The 22,958-nt window shown below is 43.2% G+C and overlaps 1 protein-coding gene across 4 annotated transcripts in view; it reads left to right on the top strand.

Annotated features, from left to right (window-relative positions):
- The window catches only part of EYA2 (EYA transcriptional coactivator and phosphatase 2), a 211,790-nt gene that overhangs the window by 125,809 nt on the left and 63,023 nt on the right, over positions 1 to 22,958 (top strand). For all 4 annotated transcript variants that reach the window (XM_029221778.1, XM_029221777.1, XM_029221776.1 and 1 more), the window contains 2 exons: positions 6,285 to 6,427; positions 12,775 to 12,858. In XM_029221778.1, the coding sequence (XP_029077611.1) occupies positions 6,285 to 6,427; positions 12,775 to 12,858 (227 nt within the window). The remainder of the gene's footprint in view (positions 1 to 6,284; positions 6,428 to 12,774; positions 12,859 to 22,958) is intronic.

Raw genomic sequence — 22,958 nt, 5'->3', positions numbered from 1 at the left:
TCTGTTTCTCTGGAGAACCCTGGCTAATACACCACAAGTCAAAGGAAAAATCAAAGGTAAATTTAAAAGTATTTTGAACCTAATGAAAATGAAAACACAGCATATCAAAATTTATGGAATGTCACTAACACAGTACTTAAAGGGAAATTTGTGGCACTAAATCCCTATATTAGAAAAGAAGAAAGGTTTTAAACCAAGCACCTTATCTTCCACCTTAAGAAACTAGAAAAAGAAAGGCAAACTACACCCAGAGTAAGTAGAGGACAGGAAATAACAAAGATCAGAATGGAAATCAATAAAATCTGAAAACAGAAAACCAATAGAGAAAATCATTGAAACCAAAACTTGGTTCTTTGAGAAGACCAATAAAATTGATAATACGCTACACAAGCTGATATGGGGAAAAAAGAAAAGATATAAATTACCAATAAAATGAGAGGTGACGTCACTACAGACCCTACAGATATTAGAAGGCTAACAATGCAATAGTCAACAACTTAGATGAAATGAAGAAATTCCTTGTGGGACAAAAACTTTTGAAGCTTGTTCAAGAAGAAATAGGCCTATATCTACTAAATAAACTGAATTTTTTTTGTTGTTAAAAACGTTCCCATAAAGAAATTGCCAGACCTAAATGTCTTCACTGATTAATTCTACCAAACATTTAAGTAAGAAATATCAGTTCTACATTAATTCTTCCGGAAAATTGAAGAGGAAGGGATACTTCCGAACTCATTCTATGAGGAACGCATTACCCTGATGCCAAAACTAGGCAAAGACATTAAAAGAAAACAACAGACCAATATTTCTCATAAGCATAGATACAAAATTCCTAGACACAATGTTGGCAAATTAGCCCAACTGTATATTAAAGGATACTATATCATGACTAAGTGGGGTTTATCTTAATGATGCAAAGTTGGTTTAAAATTTAAAAATTAATGTAATTCACCATATTAAGTAACTTGAAAGAAAAAAAGAGATTATCTCAACATATGCACAGAAAAACATTTGACAAAATCTATCATTTGTTTCTGATAAAAATTCCAAATTAGGGGTAGAAAGGAACTTCCTTTATCAGAAAAAGGCATGCAGTGGACTGAATTTTTATATCCCTCCCCCCACAATTTATGTGTTGAAGACCTAATCCCCAGTGTAATGGTATTTGGAGGTGGGGGTATTTGTGAAGTAATTAGGTCATAAGGGTGGAGTCCTCAAAGTTGGATTAGTGCCCTAATAAGAAGAGGTACAAGAGAGATGATATCTCTCTGTCTCCCCACCATGTGTGGAGACAGCAAAAAGACATCCATCTGAAAACAAGAAGAGGACTCTCACCAGGAACCAAACTGGCCAGAGCCTTGATCTTGAACTTTGCAGCCTCCAGAACTGTGAGAAATAAATCTCTATTGTTTAAGCCACCCAGTCTATGGTATTTTTTTTTATAGCAGCCTAAACTGACTAAAATAGGACAGCTACAAAAAACCTACAGCTACCCCCCTAGGACCAGAAACAAGACAAGGATGTTGCGGCAGGTGGGCTCCTTAGCTGTGGCTCGTGGGTTCCTTAGTTTTGGCTCGCCGGCTCCTTAGTTGTGGCATGCAGAGTCTTAGTTGCGGCATGCATGTGGGATCTAGTTCCTGGACCCGGGATCAAATCCAGGCCCCCTGCATTGGGAGCACAGTCTTATCCACTGCACCACCAGGGAAGTCCCTACGTTTGACTTTTTAAGACACTGCTAAATTGTTTTCCAAAGTGGTTGTACCATTTCACATTCCCACCAGCAGGGTTAAGGGAGTTCCAGTTGCTCTGCAACCTTGCCAACCTTTGCTATGGTCAGTCTTTATAATTATATCCTTTCTAGGGGGTATGTAGTAGTATCTCACTGATGATTTAATTTGCATTTCTCTGATGACTAATACTCAGCACCTTAGTCATGTGCTTTTTTTGCCAGGCCTATGTCTTCTTTGGTGAAATGTCTGTTCAAGTACTTTGCCCATTTCTTTATTGGGTTACTTGTTTTCTTATTATTGGTTTTGAGAGTTTAAAAAAATATATTCTGGATGGTTAATTTTATGTCAACTTGACTGGGCCAAGGGAGGCCCAGATAGCTAGTAAAACATTATTTCTGGGTATGTCTGTGAGGGGTATCTCCAGAAGAGATTAGCATTTGAATCAGTAGGCTGAGTAGAGAAGAGCTGCCCTAACCAATGTGGGTGGGCATCCAATCTATTGAGGGCCCAAATAAAACAAAAAGGCATAGGAAGGGCAAATTCTCTCTTCTTGAGCTTGGACATTCATCTCCTGCCCTCAGATATTGGAACTCCCCGTTCTTGGGCCTTCTGACTCAGACCGAATTATAATATTGGCTTTTCTGGTTCTCCAGCTTGCGCAAGGCAGATTGTGGGATTTCTTGGCCTCCATAGCCACATGAGTCAATTCTTATAATAAATCTCTATCTATATCATCTATATCTATCTGTCTATATCTACATCTATATCCTACTGCTTCTATTTCCCTGGAGACCTCTAACTAATACAACTTACTTTATCATATATATGTTTTGCAATTATATTCTTCTGGACTGTGACTTGTCTTTTCATTCTCCTAATAGTGTCTTTTGAAGAGCAAAAGTTTTAAATTTTCATGAAGTCCAATTTATATTTATATCAAAAATTGGACTTTTCATGAAGTCCAATTTATATCAAATATTTTTTCCTTTTGGGTCATGCTTTTAGTGTTATATATGAGAATCCTTTGCCTAACCCCAAAGCACAAAGATTTTCTCCTGTTTTCTTATATAAGTTTTATATTTAGGTCTATGCTCTATTTTGTGTTAATTTTTGCATGTCATGTGAGGTATGCACTGAAGTACAGTTTTTTCTGGATATAGATATCCAGTCATTTTAGCATCTTTTGTTGAGAAGACTATCCTTTATTGCTTTTGAATCTTTGTCAAAAACATTCATATACATGTGGTTTATTTCTGCACTCTCTATGCTGGTCCACGGATCTGCTAATCTACTGGTCTAGTCTATCTTTATGTCAATACCATACTGTCTTGATTACTGCGGCTTTGTAATAAGTCTTAAAGTCATGTAGTGTTAGTATTCTAATTTTGTTCTTCTATATCAGAGTTGTTAAGGCTATTCTAGGTCCTTTGTGCTTCCATATGAAGTTCAGGATCAACTTGGCAGTTTCTACAAAGAAAAAAGCCTGGGATGTTGACAGAGGCTGTGTTTGATCAATTTGTAGAGAATTGGTATCTAACAATAGTAAGTCTTCTGACCTGTGAATGAGATACATCTCTTCATTTACTGAAGTCTTCTTTAACCTCTCCAAGTAGTGTTTTGTAGTTTTAGGGGTACAAGTATTGCACATCTTTTGTCACATTTATCCCTAAATATTTCATATTTTTCGATGTTACTGTAAATGGCATTTTAAAATATTCTATTTCCTACTGCTTGTTGTTAGCATATAGAAATACACTTGGTCAACCAAATAAATATTTTTTTTAAAAAAAAGGTCAAACGTAGACTTACCATATATCCTAGTAATCATGCTCTCTCATAAGAAGAAAGTTTATATCTATACAAAGACTGATGAGTGACTGTTCATAAAAGCTTTATTTAGTCCAGCCAAAAACTAGAATCAACCCAAATGTCTATCCCCAGGTGAATAGGTGAACAAATGGTGATACATCCACACAATAGAATAGTACTCAGCAACACAAAGGAATGAACTATTGATATACATGACAACATGGATTGAATCTCAGAACAGTTATGCTGGCTGAAAGAAGCCAGACAAGTGTGTGTGTGTGTGTGTGTGTGTGTGTGCGCGTGTGCGTGTGTGTACACGCATACCGAGTGATGCCATTTGTTTAAAACTCTAAAAAATATAAACTAATTTATAGTGAAAGAAAGCAAATCCATGGTTGCTTGGGGGGGTAGCAGGAGGAAGAGACTATAAAGGAATTGCAAGGAAACTCTTGGGTGCTGGATTTGTTCATTATCTTGATTGTGGTGATGGTTTCATAGGTGTGACCATATGTCAAAACTTACCAAACTGTGTGCTCTAAGTATGTGTGGTTTATTGTATGTCAATTATACCTCAACACAGTTGTTAAAATAAAGAAGTAAAAACATTAAAAAGGGAGAAATAAAAAGAGGGAAATGACTCCAAGAAAGATTCCTATAAATTGCTCTAGCATGTGTACCTCTGACTTTGGCCTTGAATTTTGACCCTTCATTCTCAAGGATGTATATGGTCAGAAAGGGCTGCTTTTTTTGGCACCCCTAATAAATTGGCTCTACATAACACCTTACTGGGACATTTTGTAGGTAGCTGGTGTTTCCTCCTCTTTTTAATATTTGCCTGGATTTTAATGGGGCCAACAAGTGTTTTCTAAGCCTCCCTAGCCTTAGAACTACCTAGTGAATCAGGATAAACTTTATTTATGACTCTTAAGCATCTGTGAATTTATTTAGTGCCTGTTCCTCACCCTCCAAAAGAAAGTCTTTGCTAGTTTGATGTTTGGGAATCTCTAAGGCTGTATCCTAAAAATTTGGGGGAGTTGGAGACAGCCCAACAGTTCTGACAACTCAAAATCACATCTTTTCTTATTATGTCCTTAGTCTGCTAAGCAGTTTTATAAATATTAAACAAAAAAAAATTCAGTCCCTTGGGTTTTGGAGGGAAATATTCCTTCCAGGGTAGGAAAAAAATTAGTCCATTGCCAAGCATTTTTATACAAAAGCATTTTCCCCCTGATGATCCAAGAACTGGCAATTATGGAAGGAGAGATGGAGTCCACAGGGTACATTTGGGAGCTAAAACGAGCAGCTGTAAGATGAGAGCGGGATGGAACGTCCTCTAAGGTTCCATGCTGGTTTACGGTTCTGTCACTCTAGTGACAAGGGCAGGCCCAAATTTTACTTCTGCCTCTACCACTAATTTGTAGGGTAACAACAGGATTACGTCATCTCACTAAGCCTCAGTTCCCTTGTTAGTTAAATAAAGATGATAAAGTCTAATAAGATGTACTTAAAACTTCTGTGCTTAAAAAACAACACAACTTGGATGCTGGCTTTGGGAACTGAGTGTTGGGAACAAGTGCTGCCCACTTGTTCATTCAGGATTATTAGACAATTGCCCAAGGGCAGGACCCTGGCAGCCTCTCAGTACACTGTGTCCGGAAACACCACCTCGATGAGAAGCCACAGGTGCCCACCCTCGGCCCTGCACCTTCTCACTGATCCCCATGTGTATGTAGGTGTAGTCAAGCCAGAACACAATTTAAATCATTTACTGACATCTCCTAATTGCCAGCCCTGTGCTGGACGCTTTTGCCTATATAACCTCAAGTTGACAAATTTCTTAACAAGTAAAGCTTAAATGACTGGCTTTTAGTAGAGAAAGTGGAGCAAGCCGCCTAGGGATAGGAACCTAGAGAATTCTCCCCACACACGCCCCATTCACCCCAAGGGAGGGATCGCTTAAAGGTAGAAAAATTTGATGCCCAGCTGCATATATATGTATATATATATATGTGTTATTTTCTTCCTTCTGTTTGTCTAGGGATTCTCGGGCTTTAGGATATATAGACAGTTGTAAACACAAAACTCCGTTCACTGGAATTGTAGCTCCCCAGCTGCCCCTGCCCTCACTTCTCTCAGATCCCTGCTCGGCTGTCCCCTTATCCATGAGGCCTCCCCTATGCATGGCACAGGGAGATCAGCTCGGTGCTGTGTGACCACCTAGAGGGGTGGGATAGGGAGGGTGGGAGGGAGGCACAAGAGGGAGGGGATATGGGGATATAGGCATACATGTAGCTGATTCACCTTATTGTACAGCAGAAACTAACACAACATTGTAAAGCAGTTATACTCCAATAAAGATGTAAAACAAACAAACAAAAAAAATTAGTAACCTCCCAGCACTCCTGCACTCTTATTTGTCAATTCTCTATAACCTATGTCCCCACCTGGCGTATTATATAGTTACTTGTCTGTCTAATGTGTCTCTCCTCTCTCTAGAATTTAGGTGCTATGGAACCAGTGCCTGGAACCATACCTACCCAGTAAATCTTTGCTGGATGTATGAATGATTATGAATGGGCGGTTTAAGGCACTTTCAAGAGTAATTTTGATTCTACGTGATCTTTGCCTTCGCCGCTGCCTTGGGGACCTCCCACTTTGGAGTTAGATGGTTCTGGTGTAATAGTTCGTGAGAGGACACACTCAGCCAAGCCTCTGATATGTCTGCCCTTCCCTCTCCTACGCCAGGTGAATATAACACGCACAATGGACCTTCCACGCCAGCAAAAGAGGGAGACACAGACAGGCCGCACCGGGCCTCTGACGGGAAGCTCCGAGGCCGGTCTAAGCGGAGCAGTGACCCCTCCCCAGCAGGCGACAATGAGATTGAGGTAACTCAGAGGCTTCTGCCTGACTTGGTGAATGTCATCTCCACATGTGGCCGGAACAGGAGGCGTCGGGCAGAGTTCTATGGGGGGGAGAATGGCCCTGTGTGTTCACAAAGAGCAGGAACAGAGAAAAGGGCCCTTGATGAAAAGGAGGGAAGAATTCGGTTGGCCACACGGAAGCACCGTTGACTGGCCAGGCTAGGAAAAGTGACCCTAGAGATGGTAAAGATGGGTGATTCTCAAATGTGAGCCACAACAACATCACCTGGGGGCCTGCGAAAACCCAGACGTCTGGGGCCACCCCCCAGAGTTTCCAATTCAGTAGATCTGGGGCAGGGCCTGAGAATTCACATTTCCAACAAATTCCTAGACAATGCTGTTGTGCATTGGGCACCACACTTTGAGAGCCTCCAGTAAAGATGACATTGGACAGTGGACCTTCCCCACTGGGTTAGAGTGATTCTTAACCTTGGCTACATGGTACAGTCTCCTGGGATGCTTTTTAAAATTCAGATGCCCAGGCCCCAGGAGGCTGGCTCAAATAAGTTTGCATCATTTCTGTAATTCTGAGTTTCTCGGTGGTTCTCCATCTGGGCTGCACATGAGAATCTCCTGGGGAATTTTGAGAAACCTTCATTCTCAAGCCCAGATCAATTATTTCAGATTCCCTGGGGGTGGGACCCAGGTGTCAGTATGTTTAAGCTCCCTAGGTGATTCCAGTGCAGCCCAGACTGAGAGCTACTGGTCTAAGGGATGCGCCAATCTTTATTATAATAAAGCAAGTGTGGAGTTATCGGTCAGGCAGTGACATTTTCCCAAGCAAACAAACAAAAAAGAACAGCATGCATGAAAGATGGGGAAGACCACTAGAAGGGACAGAGGCAAGATGGATGCCCCCAAAACAGACAGAAGCAACTGTTACCTATCAAGGGAGAAAAATGGGCACACGCACGAGTTCGTACTTGTTTGCAAAAGGCAGTCATTTTGCTGGCTTGAGTGTGCCATGGGTGTACATGGGTAGTATTGGCAAAGCTTGAGTCACTGTCAAGATATCCAAATGCAGCATCATCACATCCCTATTGATAACCCTGTACAAATTATGTAGCAGCTACAAAGTTCAGCTGGCAATCTCAGATAAGCTAAGAAATACCATTTTCATCACTTCCTTAAAATCAGCGTCGTTTTGACTCTGAGTCCCCACCCACCAGGGTGGTAGGAAATTCCATTGCATTAATGGGGCCTTTCCGCTCCCAGAATTCTATGAGAATCTCAGGGTTCAAGTGGTCTCAGAAAACAGAATCATAGCCTCTTTCGTCCATTGTGGCTTGGTGGCTGCTGCCTTTTTCATTGTCAGTACCTGCAGTGGTCACTGAAAGTCCAGCTGTTCTCTGGGGTTTCCATGCCATATGTTGAGCACAGAAATCCTTGTTGAGGGTGAGAACATTGGAGTATTAGCTACGATCCTTTGGTTGCAAGCAACAGAAACCAATTCTGGTTACTTAAGCGAAAAAGGATCTACTGGGAGGGAACAGCATGGAGAGGAAGTGATACAACCAAGGTTAGAAAGAACAGTAACAAAGACCACGCTGGGGAATCTGGGGAACCTTCAGGGTGCCGGCCCCTTCTGGAGAGCGAGATATTTGAGATTCTAGCGCCATGTCACTTGATGTCCGATTCCAAGGAGGCAGCATCCCATTGGCCTGGCCTGGATCCTCATGCCCCTGATTGAGAGTCTCACCGAGATAGCACACAAAGGGAAAAGAAAATCGAGATGCTCCTTCTAAGAAGGAGATGGATGCTGGGGACCCCAACAACAAATGGCCAATACCAAGACACTTGATATTTAGCCAGTATTCACTGGTAGGGCTGTACTAGCTAACCAGTGTCACTAGTCAGCCAGTATTCACTAAGAGAGCAGTAGCAGTTGTTTATGGCTGGTGTCTGTTCCGATCATCCTAGAAAGTGTTAAATATTTTGAACATCACACTCGTCCCCTACACTTGGCATACACAGCCATCTCTTCTGTGAGCTCGACTGCCCTCGGGACCTGCCAGAGAGCAAGTATTCCCACTGCTTATGGGACTCTTCTCAGTCCAGAGGATTCTGTTCTTGCTTTTCCTCTAATTCTTAAAGCCACCACCTTCTAAAACCAAGGAGACTTGGCACAGACCCTTCAGGGAGATTAGGCCTTGGCACAAGGCTAGAAGAAAATGTACTCACTCTTGATCACGCTTGCTTTCTGCCTTCCCAGATGCCTGAGGATATTCTACCAGCTTGAAGTTGCAGAGCTATAGAAATCCTGGAGAGCAACACGTACTTTAATATTTTTTAAAAATGTATTCAATCACCTGACGTGGTTTCTGCTCTTGGTAGGGGACAGTGGGGGTGGAGAGACATTTTTCCATTAAGCTGAGAAGGGGGTGGGGGGGCATGGAAGGATTATGGGGTGATATTATGCTGGAAACATCTGCTTCCTGATTCCAGAGTAAGTACCACTGGGCAGGAACAGTTGAAAAGGTGTGAGCTGTGTTTCACCGCCGTGCTCAATAACAGCACAGAGGTTTTGCATGGGTCACACCTCTTAAGTCTTTGGCACCGTTGCTAATGGCTGCAGCCCACGAGAGAGAAATTAGGTAGAGAAGTGGAAAGGAGGAAAATTCTGAGTATGTATTAGTTAAAATCCCTCGACTGCAGGTGCCAGAAACCAACTTGAGCTGGCTTAAGTGAAAAAGCAGAGTTTATTTTAAGGATACAGGGATCCTCTTAGAACCCAAGAGCCAAGGGTACAGCAAGTGTCAGCAAGATATTGGAACCAGAAGGTAGGAGGGGCAAGGAAACGCATTTACACCTTCTCTCCCTATGTTCCACAGTGTAGGTACTAGAATCCCCAAGCGGTAGTGTCTTTTCAGTGGGCATGACTCTCCTCCAGGCCCCTCACTCTACTTCTGACTAAAACCAAGTCCTGCAGAAGTGTTGGGTCGTGTTTCCATCTCTCACCCCTCTGTTCCTCTCTCTCTGCAAACTAGGCTTCCCTGTCCTTCAGATCACATTGCTACCAACAGCCACCCAAAGACAATGAATTTCTTTCCAGGTCTCAATTTTGAGTTCCCAAGGAAAGGCCTCTGACCCAGCTGGGGTTAGGGGCTCACCCCTGGCCCAAACCCTGGTGGGCTAAAGAGTTAGGGTCACGAGCAGAGTGTCCACCAGGAACAGTATACCCACTGAGAATCTAACACAGAGAGATAGAATTGGGGGACTAGTGGGGAAGAGGGACAGACCCTCTTCAGAGAGGATATAGTCAGTAAATTAAGGAGTCTGCATTAAATTTGAAATTACTTGATTTTTTAAAGAGTTCTCTTACCAAAATTTCTAAGTTTAACTGATCCAGCCTAGTTAGTTCAGATGAATTAGGACTTAGCATATTTAAACCCCAAAGGCTCTCTTCAAAAACAGTGGTTTTCAAACTTTTTTTTTTACCATGACCCATAATAAGAACACTACTTATTATCATGACCCAGCATTCACATACACATAAATGTAAAAGATCGAAAAATTCACAAAATAATATTCACTAAAAATTGTTTCTGAATGAATAAGTAAAAACTTATGGCTGTCTAATTATCTTAAATGAATCATTTCCATGTAAAAATGGACTTTGGCAAGGAGTTGGGCCAGTGGCGTGAATTGGGAGATGCCAAGATGGACACATGAGGCAAAAAAAAAAAATTCACAAAATAATATTCAAGTCTACTAATTGTTTTGAAAACCTGTATTAGTTGACCTTTTTCCTTCTAGATACTACCTTTCTCTTTACTTTTAAAGGCATTACAAATGTGTAAATACAACCACTGACCCCCCAAAGAGTTTTCCAAGGTGGTCCATTCAAGATGGTAGACTGAGTAGGTGCCTTTGTTGCCCCCAGCACCAGCTACATAAATGATCACGCAGGCCTTTTGTTTTTAAAAATAATGATCACCAGAAAAAATTATGAAAACCAGCATATAAAAAATTGAGGCCAAGATAAATGAATAGGATAAACTATGAGAGGTAATTTAAGAAACAGAAAAGATCTTAGAAAAATTCTGATTGGTTTTCTTATAAAGATTCAAGGAGGTCTTGTATCCACAAAAAAAGAAGTGCAGGCTATTGGGAAAGGAACACTCAGAGACAAAGTAAAAGCTACTGTAAATTTTTAAATGATAGTGAGAATCAAAAGTTTCATAGAAGGGTGGGCTTCCCTGATGGCGCAGTGGTTGAGAATCTGCCTGCCAGTGCAGGGGACACGGGTTCGAGCCCTGGTCTGGGAAGATCCCACATGCCGTGGAGCAACTGGGCCCGTGAGCCACAACTACTGAGCCTGTGCATCTGGAGCTTGTGCTCCACAACAAGAGAGGCCGCGTCAGTGAGAGGCCCGCGCACTGCAATGAAGAGTGGCCCCCGCTCGCCGCAACTAGAGAAAGCCCACGCACAGAAACGAAGACCGAACACAGCCAAAAATAAATAAAATTTTTTAAAAAAAAGTTTCATAGAAGGGTTGGAAGAGAAAGTTAAAGAAATCTCTGAGAACATAGATCAAAAAGACCAAATTACAGAACACTGTTTTTAAAAGATAAGCAATATCAATCCAAAAGATCTAATTTGTCTATTGGGAATTCCAGAAAGATGTAACAATGGGAAAGATTGGAGGACATTATTTAAAGAAATAGGCTTGAGAAATGTTTGAGTGCTGAACAGTATGAATGAAAAAAGACAACACCTAGATATATCCTCATGGGATTTGAGGATGCCAAGTATAAAGAAAAGAGCCTAAAAAATCCAAAGAGAAAAAAAGTAAAACCTGTAAAGAACTGAGGATCATGTGAAACATCAGACTTCTCATTAATCACGCTTGACACAAGATAGATTCTTTCAAAGATCTAGAGGGCATTATTTTCCAATTGGAATTCTGCACCCAGAGGAACCTTAGAGCAAAATAAAGACATGATCAGATTAGCAAAAATGCAGGAAGGTTACTTTCCATGCTCCTTTCAGAAGAAGCAACTTAAGGATGTACTCAAGCAAAACAAGGAAGAAAACCAAGAAAGAGACTTGGGATCCAGAAAACAGTGGATCTGACCCAGAAATGCAGTAAAGGGAAGTCTCAGGATGCTAGCTATGTAACAAGCCTGAAGATGATCCAGTCCACATTGGAACATTCTGTCACAGAGGAAGAACATCTTTGATACAGAGGATGTAGCTGAATTTGCAATTCTACTGAAGGCATGTTATTGGAAACAAGAAAAGAATTAAAGCAATTAATAAGCTCCAGCAAAAACAGAAAGTTATTCCAGACAGGCGTGATTCCTATGAACAAACTGAGATATGGCACGATTTTAATCAGGATGGAGTATAAGAAAGGAGAATACACATGACCTTGGTGGTAGGAACAGTCTCCTTGAAGTGGCTCTGGAGTTATGACATTAGATACATAGAGAAGGAAGTGAAATCCTAGCACATTACTTTGCTCTGCAGTGAACAGTAATCACAAGATGTACATAAATGCTCTATACTGGTCACCAACTTTTAAAATCAACATATAGACAGAGCACAGAAGTCTTAAGTACAATTATAAAACCCAATGCACAAACCAGTTTATCCACATTGACAATGCAAAAGTGAGGCTAAAGCTCAGCTCTTCAAGAGGCGAGGAGGTAGTGGGAACAGGTAGGGACACCAATGTCCATATTTTCCATATTGGGTTTGCTGTTTTAGCCAAGGGAAAATATCCAGTGCTGATGGGAATTGGAAATAGAGGGGTTCACATATGTGAAAAATATAAAATTCTGGAGAAATGGGGGAGATTTACCATGAGCTAAACCCTCATCTTTCCCATTGCCCAGTCAAAAGATATCGTTTAAAGTTGGCAAATCAATAAGTAAAGGTATGTTATTTAGAGTTATAAAGGTAATCAGCAGAATTGCTAAAAACAGAAATGTTTAGAAGTAGCTGGGCTTACGGTGAGCAGTGAACATACAATGGTAGTATTTCATTTTGTCAAATGAGTTCTACGATTTTTATTGCTTTTGGACTGAACTCCTCTTTTGAGCTTTTATGTGAAAGGCAAGAACAGGCGTCTTGGTTCTGGCATCTATGGGTTGATAGGAACCCAAAAACTTGGCCATCAGAATATATTTTACACAACTGAGGTTGAATGGGGACTCGAGGATACATGCGTGAGTCACATGTTTTATAACTTAAAGATAATGTTTTTCAAGACATATTTTTCCTCCCAGGGAATTAATTTCTGCAGACATTAAATCAAATGCAAGCAAGTGCATTTGTCTCCATTCTCTCCCTCTCTTTCATCACAGCGTGTGTTCGTGTGGGACTTGGATGAGACAATAATTATTTTTCACTCCTTACTCACGGGGACTTTTGCCTCCAGATACGGGAAGGTAAGAATCCATTTTGCCTCCTTTTTTTTTTTTTTTTTTTTTTTTCTCAACGTGACAGTCTGTCCAGCTGGTTTGCCTTGGGAATTGCGAGAGCAGTTCATAGGATGGCTTCTCCAACAAGCTGCCCCTTTGCGTCAGCCGGGCTTTGGAAGGCCTATGGAATTTTCCCTTGACATGTGAAATTTTAATTAGCTTCTCCCATTGTCTCCCATGCCTTTTCTTCCAACACATGAAACATTCAACATCCACTTGATAGGATATAAGCTTGTAGTCTTCGGCTGTCTCCCTCCTCCTAAGAGGGCTAAGAGATGCTTCAGCCAAACCCAGTAATCCTAGCTGAAAAACGAGGTAAAGTACTTTTCTTCTTCCCTGTTGTTTATTTTAGTGTCTCCGGCAGATGAATTTAATTTTCCTTCCATTTTTCTGAGACAAGGGGGAGGCATTTTGTCAGCTCCAGCATGGATCTTAGCAACAACTTTGCAAATGTATCACCGACAAATTATGTCGGGGAACCATCCAGTTAGAGTTCCGGGCAGATGCTGTCGGTTGACCGGTGGTCCATGCAAGAAATGTCAAAACGCCCTTAAAAATGCAAAAATGAACCCAACCACTGAAACCCAAACCCTGCCGATCCCATGGGCTTTGTATCAAACCACATGCGGATGCTCCAGACGTCTGCCGTGTCTCTTCAAGGAGACAGGTAGAGGTGGCAGGGCGCGGCTTTAGGGGACAGATGCACCGTCAGCTCATCCGAGGTAAGCGACCTATTGGCAGCTGCTTCCACACACGAGTGGGAACCATGAGACACACCAGCGCCTGGAAAATATTTCTGTTTCTGTTTAGAGCCCGGGAATATGATTTGACATCACCTCATGGCTTTTCCAGCTGCTCGTGTTTTTTATGAGGGTTATAACAAGCTGGATGTGTAATTAGCAAGATAGATTTATCGTCTGCCGTTATGTTGTAAAGAATATAAAAATGGTGTTGGTGGTGCAGAAATCTCTTGCCGAGGAGGAATGCCGTTAATATGTCTAGCAGTGCCTGCGGGAAATCCGGCGTGCGTTTTTGGAGTGTGCACAGCTTAGGTAAAGGATGGCAGAGTCCAGAGCTGCTGAAAGCACCAGAGCACACTCGGCAGCTAGTGCAAAAAAGCAGGGCTTTCCCAAAGGGGCTGCAGTAGTGAGTTGCCCACCCAGGCTGGGTGTTCTATGGTTTTTAACCACCCCAGTAAAGCCACCGGCCCCCCAAGAACCATTCCTTCACCCTTCTTACCCTTTGAGAAGTTCCACAGCTTCGTGCAACAATTCAGTTCCCATGGATTGCGTAGGGCTTTGTAATCCAGGCTAAGATTTTTGTGTCTGTGTCTCACTACCACTCTTTAAACCAAGTTACAGGCTCGTTCAAGACAGGGACAAAGCCCAGAGCTCTGTTCTGGGCCCCATGGCACCTGGTCCATGTCACTTATCACCAGCCAGCTCTCTCCAATCCCATCACCTAATCCCAGCCACCTTCCCCTCCAGCTGTCTGGTCTCCACTCTTGCCCTTTCCAGCCCCCTACAGAGGGGTCATCCTAAAATACAAGCCTGGTCTCTCTTCTACTGAAAAATCGTCAGTGGCTTCCACGTTGACAAACCCTAAGCCCAGCCTCCAAGGCCCTTCATGAGCTGGCTCCTGCCCTACTCTCCAGCCCTGTTTTCTCTTACTTGTCCTGAGTTGCTTTTTGTCCTTGGAACCTGCCACCATCTCTCCCATCTCTTCCGAGTTTTTCCCAGAAGCAGAGCCTGAGACCAGGAGTGAGTGCTGGTAGTTTAGTTGGGCGGTGATCCCAGGAAGCACGAGGTACAGAGTGGGGAAGTGAGGCAGGGAAGGGAAGGCAGCCAATACAGGGTACATAGATAGCTATGGCTGCAGGTACCTGTGACTCAGAACCACCGGGGACCTCTGGGCTACTCTGGAACACACCTCAGAATTGACTCCCCCAAGGAGCAAGGGTGCTGGGATATTTATCTACACATTCCCTTCCATCGTGGGTTGAGGGCTTTTTCTGGAGGGGTTATTTCCCTGTCCTGGCCTGTCCCATGAAAACCCTAGGGCAGGGAATCACAGGTCCTAACAGGAGGAAGCCTCTGCATGTTGAGAGGACATAGAAGAGGGGCACACTGGAAGCTTCTGCTATAATCTAGAATGTTCTAGAAAGTTCAGGTATTAGGTTAAATCATACTTATCTTTCAGTTCCCATTTCCAAGGTAGCTTCCTCCAAGAGGACTTTCCTAACCACTCCCACCCCCATTTAAATTGCATCTCTCCCCATAACTCTATTTTTCATTTATATTATAATTATGCATTTATTTTCTGTCTCCTTCTAAGCTGTATGTGCCCTGAGGACAGAGACCATGAACATTTTTTATCAACCCAACTAAGCACAGTGCATGGACCAGATTGCTCAATACATATTTGTTGGGAAAATGAATCAGGATGACCCTCTAGAATGAAAGCAACATGACGACAGGCACTTTTTTTTTCTGTTTTGTTCATTGCTTTGTCCCCAGAGCATAGAACAGTGCCCCCCACCAGTAGGCATTGAATAAATATTTGGTGAATGAAGGTAGGTAGGATAGAAAATAGTATCAAAACAAAAAATTCCTGACTAGGGGCCACCTGCCAAATTCTGCCTGCAGACATTTGTGTTTGGCCCCTAGAGTGTTTGAAAAAATGTGAATTTGTCGCCAACATTTAAAAAATCAGGAGATTGCACAGACCAAAACAATTGCAATTTCCAAGTCTTCTTGAAAAATTAGAAAACCTAGCAATCCTGCATTCCCATGTGGCAGCAATCAGCAGGGGCTGAGTAGCAGCTGCCCAGTTAGCGGGGGTGTACACTCTCCAGCCCATCCACAGCCCCACCTGGCCTGTTTAGGGGACCCTCCTGACCCCATTGGCCTCTGAGTTTCAACATCCATCCTAGAATTACAGAACCACTGAAGGTCAGAGCTGGAAGGACCTGGGAGACCATCACATCAATTAGTCTCCATGGTACAGTAGGAGAAACTGAGGCCCAGAGAGAGTGAGGTCATCCAGGAGATAACGAGAGGTAGACCTCAGGTGCATTTGCCTCTCTGGGTGTTCCCAGGATGTCCAGGGAAAACTAAGGTGAGATGCTCTTGGAGCCCCCAGGTCTCCAGTGCCATCATTATTCCTCTTCTAGAATTTTCTACTTCTCCAGCTCTTTTAAGTGAGGAATGAGGTTGGTTGGTTGGTTGGTTGGTTGGTTGGTTGGTTGGTTTTCCTAAATCGAGCCACCCTAAGAGAGACCCAAACTAACCATGGCTTAACCAAGATAGAAGTTTATTCCTCTCACCCTGTAGTCCAGGCATAAGCAGTTCAGGCTGGTAAGGCTGCTACCCAGTACCAGGGATGGAGACCCCCTTCCATCTTGTTCTTTACCATTCCTGGAGCATTGCCCTCGTTGGCAAGATGAAACATAGCTCACCCCCATGTCTGCATTCCGGCCAGTAAGAAGGGGAAGCAGGAAAAGGGGAGTCCACCTCTCTCTTTTTCATTTTTATTTTTTTCCCTCTCTTTGGAGGGCCAGATCCAGAAGTTGCACAGATGGTTTCTGCTCACGTGCCATTGGCTGGAATGTGATCACATGGCTACCTTCAGCTGCAAAGGAGTCTGGGAAATGTAGTCTAGTCATGTGCTCTATTAAAATTCAGGGATTCTATTATTCTGAGAGGGAGAAAGGAAGAAGGGATATTAGAGGACAGCTAGCATTTTCTAGCACAAAGTACCATTAGTAAGAGGAAGAACAATGAAAGAGAAAATTGTTGAGGAAGAATAAACTTCGTTCTGTTCAAGACACCTAGAGGACAACTGTATTTGTGGGTCTGAAGCTCCAAAGAGAGGTCTGGGCTACAGCTATAAACTTGGAAGACAGAGGAGAGGAGAGGACGTAGAGGAGTGTGAGCCCCATTCTACAGACAGAATAACTGAGACACAGGGAGCTTATGTAGTCAGGTTCATAATGGAACTTAAATTCATGGCCTTGACTTTTGGCCCACATCTCTTTCTCTTTGTGCTCTTCCAAAAGCTGCAGCCACATGGAACCCATTATTAATAGCTGGTATCAAGTGGGACTCTCAGCTTGAAGCACAGAGTGTTTAAGCTACAAAGGGAATTTATTAGATGACAGTAATTGGAAAAACCCAGAGGTAATGGGATTCAGCCTGGGCCGGATCCAGAAGCTCAAGCAGTGTTCTTAGGGCTTTTGGTCTTTCTTCATCCCTCAGCTGACTTTTTCCATGTGGCAACTCCTTCTCTGGCAACTCCTTCTCAGAAATCCCAACTGAAAAAGAAGGCCTACTTCCCAAATTCCAGCACAGCTCCCAGGCTTGAACCTCATTGGCTCAAACTGGGTCAAATGCCCATCCATACGTCAAACTCTGTGGCTCTGTGTAGCCAGCCTAGATCAAGAGCCTGGCATGGAGGGAGTAGAGGAGCAGGTCAGCTCCATCCCAACCAAATGGATGGAGCTGGGGAGGGATGGTACCCCAGAGAAAACTGAAGTGCTCTTTCCAGAAGATGGTGAGGATCCTGGAGTGAGGAGTGTGTCCAAAGTGGGCTCTGAAGGTCATGACCCTCTGTACATCTACACCAAGGACTCTTTGCTCATGGCCATCGTGTTAAGCACTGTACAGGAAGCAGAAATCGTATCAGTTGTGGTCCCAGCCGAAGGAGCGACTCAAGGTTTACTTAGGGAAATAAGACCAACAGAGCTAAAATGATTAAGAAATGATTCAAAAACAGACTGTTTGACTTTTAAAACAGAAACTGGGCCCTTTTCCTGTTCCCAGTCAGGGCATGTGCTGCTCAAGGCTGTCATCTCTCCACTTCCTTTCCATCTCTTCCTACCCAGTGCTCAAAACCAGAGCATCCCTTTGGTAGCTGTACCTCCCCACATCTTGTGGATCCATTAGAGGTTCCCTGGAGAGCCAGAGACGCCAGTGATTGCCGGCCGCCTCTTTCCTAACCTCTCCTCCCACCCCGCCTCCCTGCAGTCCCTGAACTCTGTTTTTTCCAGCTGGGATTAGACAAAAGGCTCCTGGTGGTCAGGAGCCTTTGCCTATGGCCAGGAAGGGCTCATAAGGGGAACTGATCAGCAGTCTTCCTGGGTTCACAGTGGGTCAGCCCTGACTCCTCCTTTAGTGCCCTGCCTTCCCGGCAGCTCAGTACCAATTGGAAGCTCAACTCAAGGCCCGGTTGTGTGTGTGTGTGTGTGTGTGTGTGTGTGTGTGTGTGTGTGTGTGTTTTAATAACAGCTTTATTGAGAAATAACCCACATACCATAAATCTACCGTTTCACTGTGTACAATTCATTAGTTTTTCGTATATTCAGAGTTGTGCAACCATCACCAGCATCTAATTTTAGAACATTTTCATCACCCCAGAAAGAAACCCCATACCCATTAGTAATCATTCCCCATTTCCTCCAGCACCGCCCACCCCAGCCCCTGGCAACCACTAATCTACTTCCTGTCTCTATAGATTTGCCTCTTCTGGACATTTCTTACAAATGGAATCACACAATATGTGGTCTTTTGTGACTGGCTTCTTTCACTTAGTATAATGTTTTTGAAATTCATCTATGTTATAGCATATACCAATACTTCATTTTATTGTTGCATAACTTTACAGTGTGTGACTATGCTACACCTTGCCTATCCATTCATCAGTTGATGGACAGTTGGGTTTTCAGCTTTTATGAATAAAGCTGTTGTGAACACTCATGTACAAGTTTCCGCATAGACGTATGTTTTCAGTTCACTAGGGTATATACCTAGGATTGGAATCGCTGGGTTATATGGCAACTCTATGGTTCACCTTTTGAGAAATTGCCGGACTCTTTTCCAGAGTAGTTGCACCATTTTGCATTCCCATAAACAAAGGATAAGGGTTCCAGTTTCTCCACATCCTCACCAACACTTGTTATCACCTGTCTTTTTGGTTATAGTCCTCTTAGTGGATGCGAAGTGATGTCTTGTGGTTTTGGTTTACATTCCTCTGACTAATTATGTTGACAAATGACTAATGATATTTCCACGTACTTATTGGCCGTTTGTAGTATCTTCTTTAGAGAAATACCTATTAAATCGTTGATTGGTTTTTTTAATAGAAGTATAGTTGATTTACAATATTGTGTTGTTTTCTGGTGTACAGCAAAGTGATTCAGTTATATATATACATATATGTATGTATGTATGTATACATATATATAATTTTTCATTTTTTTCCATTAGTTTATTACAAGATATTGAATACAGTTCCCTGTGCTACATAGTAGGACCTTGTTGTTTATCTATTTTGTATATAGTAGTTTGTATCTGCTAATCCCAAACTCCTAATTTATCCCAAAGGGGAAAGGTGCTGATCCCACCTTTCCCCTTTGGTAATCATAAGTTTGTTTTCTATGTCTGAGAGTCTGTTCCTGTTTTGTAAATAAGTTCATTTGTGTCATATTTTAGATTCCACATATAAGTGATATCATATGGTATTTATCTTTTCTCTGTCTGCCTTACTTCACTTAGTATGATAATTTCTAAGTCCATCCATGTTGCTGCAAATGACATTATTTCATTCATTTTTATGGCTGAGTAGTATTCCGTTGTGTGTGTGTGCATACACATTATATGTCGTCTTTATCTTTTCACCTGTCAATGGACCTTTTGCCTGTTTTTAATTGGTTTATTTGTCTTTTATTTTTGAGTTGTAAGAGTTCTTTATATATTCTGGGTAACAGTCCATTATCGGATATGTGATTTGCAAATATTTTCTCCCATTCTGTGAGTGGTCTTTTCCCCTTATTGATGATGTCCTTTGAAGTATATGAAGTATTGCAGGGCGAAAGGGGTTGAAATTAAATTTTTTAAAAGGTGGCCAGGGAAGGAGCCCTCATGGGGAAGCTGAATTTTGAATAAAGACTTAAAAGGAAGTGGAGGGGGCTTCCCTGGTGGCGCAGTGGTTGAGAGTCCGCCTGCCGATGCAGGGGACACAGGTTCGTGCCCCGGTCCGGGAAGATCCCACATGTCGCGGAGCGGCTAGGCCCGTGAGCCATGGCCGCTGAGCGTGTGCATCTGGAGCCTGTGCTCCGCAACGGGAGAGGCCACAACAGTGAGAAGCCCGCATACCAAAAAAAATAAAAATAAAAAAATAATGGCAAAAAATTAAAACAACTTAACATTCAACAAAAATGGGAATTGTTCATAACAATTATAGAAGCACATAGAGTAGAAAACTATAAACTGTTATTGAAACAGTGAGACATAACTAGTTTTTAAAAAAAAAAAAAAAAGGAAGTGGAGGAACAGATATCTAATAGAAGAGCAAGAGGGAACAGCAAGTGGAAAGGCCCTGAGGCAGAAGTTTGATGGATTTGAGGGACAACAAAGATGCTAGCATGGTTGGAGCACAACAAGTCAAGTAGAACTCAACTAGCTTTTACTCTGAAGTGGGAGCCATGAGGTTTGTTGTTTATATTTCTAAAGAATCCCTCTTGCTGCTCCCCAGGAAAGGAAGCTATTGGGTGGCAAGGCTGGAAGCAGGGAGACCTGTGAGGGGGCTACTGCAACAGTCCAGTCCTATAATGGTTTTTTGGACCAGGGTGGGATGAGATGAGGAAGATGAGAAGTGCAGCAGCCTGGATATATTTTGAAGGCAGAACCAACCGCAGATAAAGAATGAAAAGTGATTCCTTATTCTCGCTCCCTGGGCTCCAGAGATGTCTTACTTAATTTCTGTCCATGGTCTCCCTCTGAAGGGACCTGATCTCTTCTCCCTCTATTGCCAACTAACAAATTCCTCTTGAAAAAATTCTCCCCTTTTTTTTGGTGCATTCACTATATACCAAGTACTCCACTGTGAACGTTTTTTTGTTTTTTTTTTGAGTTGTACCTCAAGTGCCAACGTTGAGTTATTCACATTGTTTGTCCACGCAGGCCTCTTTCTTGTATCACGTGGGTACAAACGTATGTTTCTTTGTAGATTCATTTGGACTCTTCCTCCTCCCCTCCCCATAATTGATTGTGTAGCTTTTTGTTTACTTTCCTGTAAAATACGTATTGTCTTCTTGTGTGCATTTATGTCTTCTGTCTGTAAATGAAATTTAAATACCCCTTGTTTCTCACTTTTCTCCCTCTGCACTGTGGCCCTAGGTCCTTCCACGTTGCCCTATGTCCAACTCCATTGCTCTAACTCAGTGGTCCTCAACTGGAGGTGATTTTGCTCCCCAAGCAACATTTGGCAACATCAAGCATTTTTGGTTGTCATGACTTGGAGTTTGCTCCTAGCATCTAGAGAATAGAGGCCAGCGATACCACTAAACATCCTGTAATGCACAGAACAATCCCCACAACAGAGAATTATCTAGCTCCAAGTGTCCATAGTGCTGCGGGTGAGAAACCCTATATCCACCTGCTGCTCTGAATCCCAGGGTCCCATGTCTTCCTTATGCCCCCTTCCTCCAGGGAGGACACCCAAGCTCCCCCCAGCTCCCCACCAGCACAGACAATGCTGTGACGAGCATCCTTTATGAACTGCTCTGAGCTTTATACCACAAACCTATAAGGTATGACTGCTCCTATTATACCCATCTCTGGAAAACTGAGGCTCAGAGAGGTAGCATAATTCAGCCAAGGTCACCTACCTTGAAAGAGATGAAAGCCAGGAGGTGGCCCACTGCTCTTAACCGTGTATCTAAACTGCATCCCCAGTGATCCATGTGAACGTCCTCAGGGTGAAAATTAAAAGCCATTGGCGTGAACTCTTCTGCTTGACTGAGCTCCAAGAGCACACAGACCGGATCTAATGTCTTCATAGCTTCATGTGCCTGGCACATCCACTTGATAAATATTTGTTGAATAAATAAATAGCTCGTGGGTAGGGAGTTTTCAGCCTGTGTGGTTGCAAGCACTGCAGAAATGAGATTCCAAGGTGCCTGCCCTGCAGGGAACAAATAATCACACACATGACAAGATAGGGGCCTGTCAGCGTCTCTCCGGGGCCAAGATGCTGGGTGCCAGCCTGGCCTGACCTAACCCAGAGCTGGGCCCACAGCAGGGGCTCAGCAGAGGCTGTGGAGTGTTGAGCAAGTAGCTCCTCCAGGCAGCCTTGGAGTCAGAGACCCTTTGGCCGGTGGGGGACCTGCAATGGAGCCAGGTGATCCTTGATGCCTACCCGAGCAGGATCCAATCCAGGGTTTCCCTCTAGGTCACCCCTTTAAAAGGGCCAGGCTCTGCTCAATCTGAAAAAGTAAGAGGTTTCAAACTGGCAAGGCCAACTCTGGCTTGAAGACAGGCTGATACCCTGGCATGTCCTTAAGTTCTCAATTCATTGCCAATATTTTAAAATCTAGATTTTTTACCTAAATACCTGGATATCTCACTTCTCTTGGAAAATAGGAAGATCTGGCAACACCAGGCCTGAGTTTTCAAAGAGTGGAGACCCTTTGACAGGACATGCTCCCTGGGGCTCACCTCTGCCCCCCTCACTCCCTGGAGTCACACATCCTCCCTGGGCTGTGGGTTATGGATCCGTGGTGCCTCCTTCACCGCCGCACCCTGCCCCCCGCCAGTGGCATTTACATTTGTGACCTGCCAATGCCAGGCTGTGCCCAGCGTAGGTGGGATATGTGGGGCAGAGGTTACCGGTCCCCATGACCTCCGGGTCCTCCGCGTAGACTGCGGGACACAGGCATCCCTGGTTCCCTCCACCCAGCTTCCAAGCTTTGTCAGGTGGTTCAAAAACCGTACCATACTCCCCACAAAGCACAGGCTAACTTACTTCCTAAAGATCATCTGTCTTGGGGATCCATTATCAAGGCTGGGAATTCTGCTCACTAAATGTGGTTTAAATCCTATCACTTCCCCTCCTCCAACAAATAAAAGAGAAGCCATACTATTATCCAGCGCCCCTTCCTTAGGAAGGTCTCTCCAGCCTTCCAACTAGATCGAAACGCCCTGTCGCGATGACTCATGGAGGGCTTGCCGTAATACACTTGCAATTATTCATTTCTTGATGTGATTATTTGGTGATAGAATAACGTCATC

This window comes from Monodon monoceros, unplaced genomic scaffold, assembly GCF_005190385.1.
Source record: "Monodon monoceros isolate NGI ecotype Baffin Bay Population unplaced genomic scaffold, NGI_Narwhal_1 Super_Scaffold_13, whole genome shotgun sequence".
Lineage (NCBI taxonomy): Eukaryota > Metazoa > Chordata > Mammalia > Artiodactyla > Monodontidae > Monodon > Monodon monoceros.
Note: the sequence above shows the minus strand (reverse complement) of the source record. Positions and strands in the feature narration are given on the sequence as shown.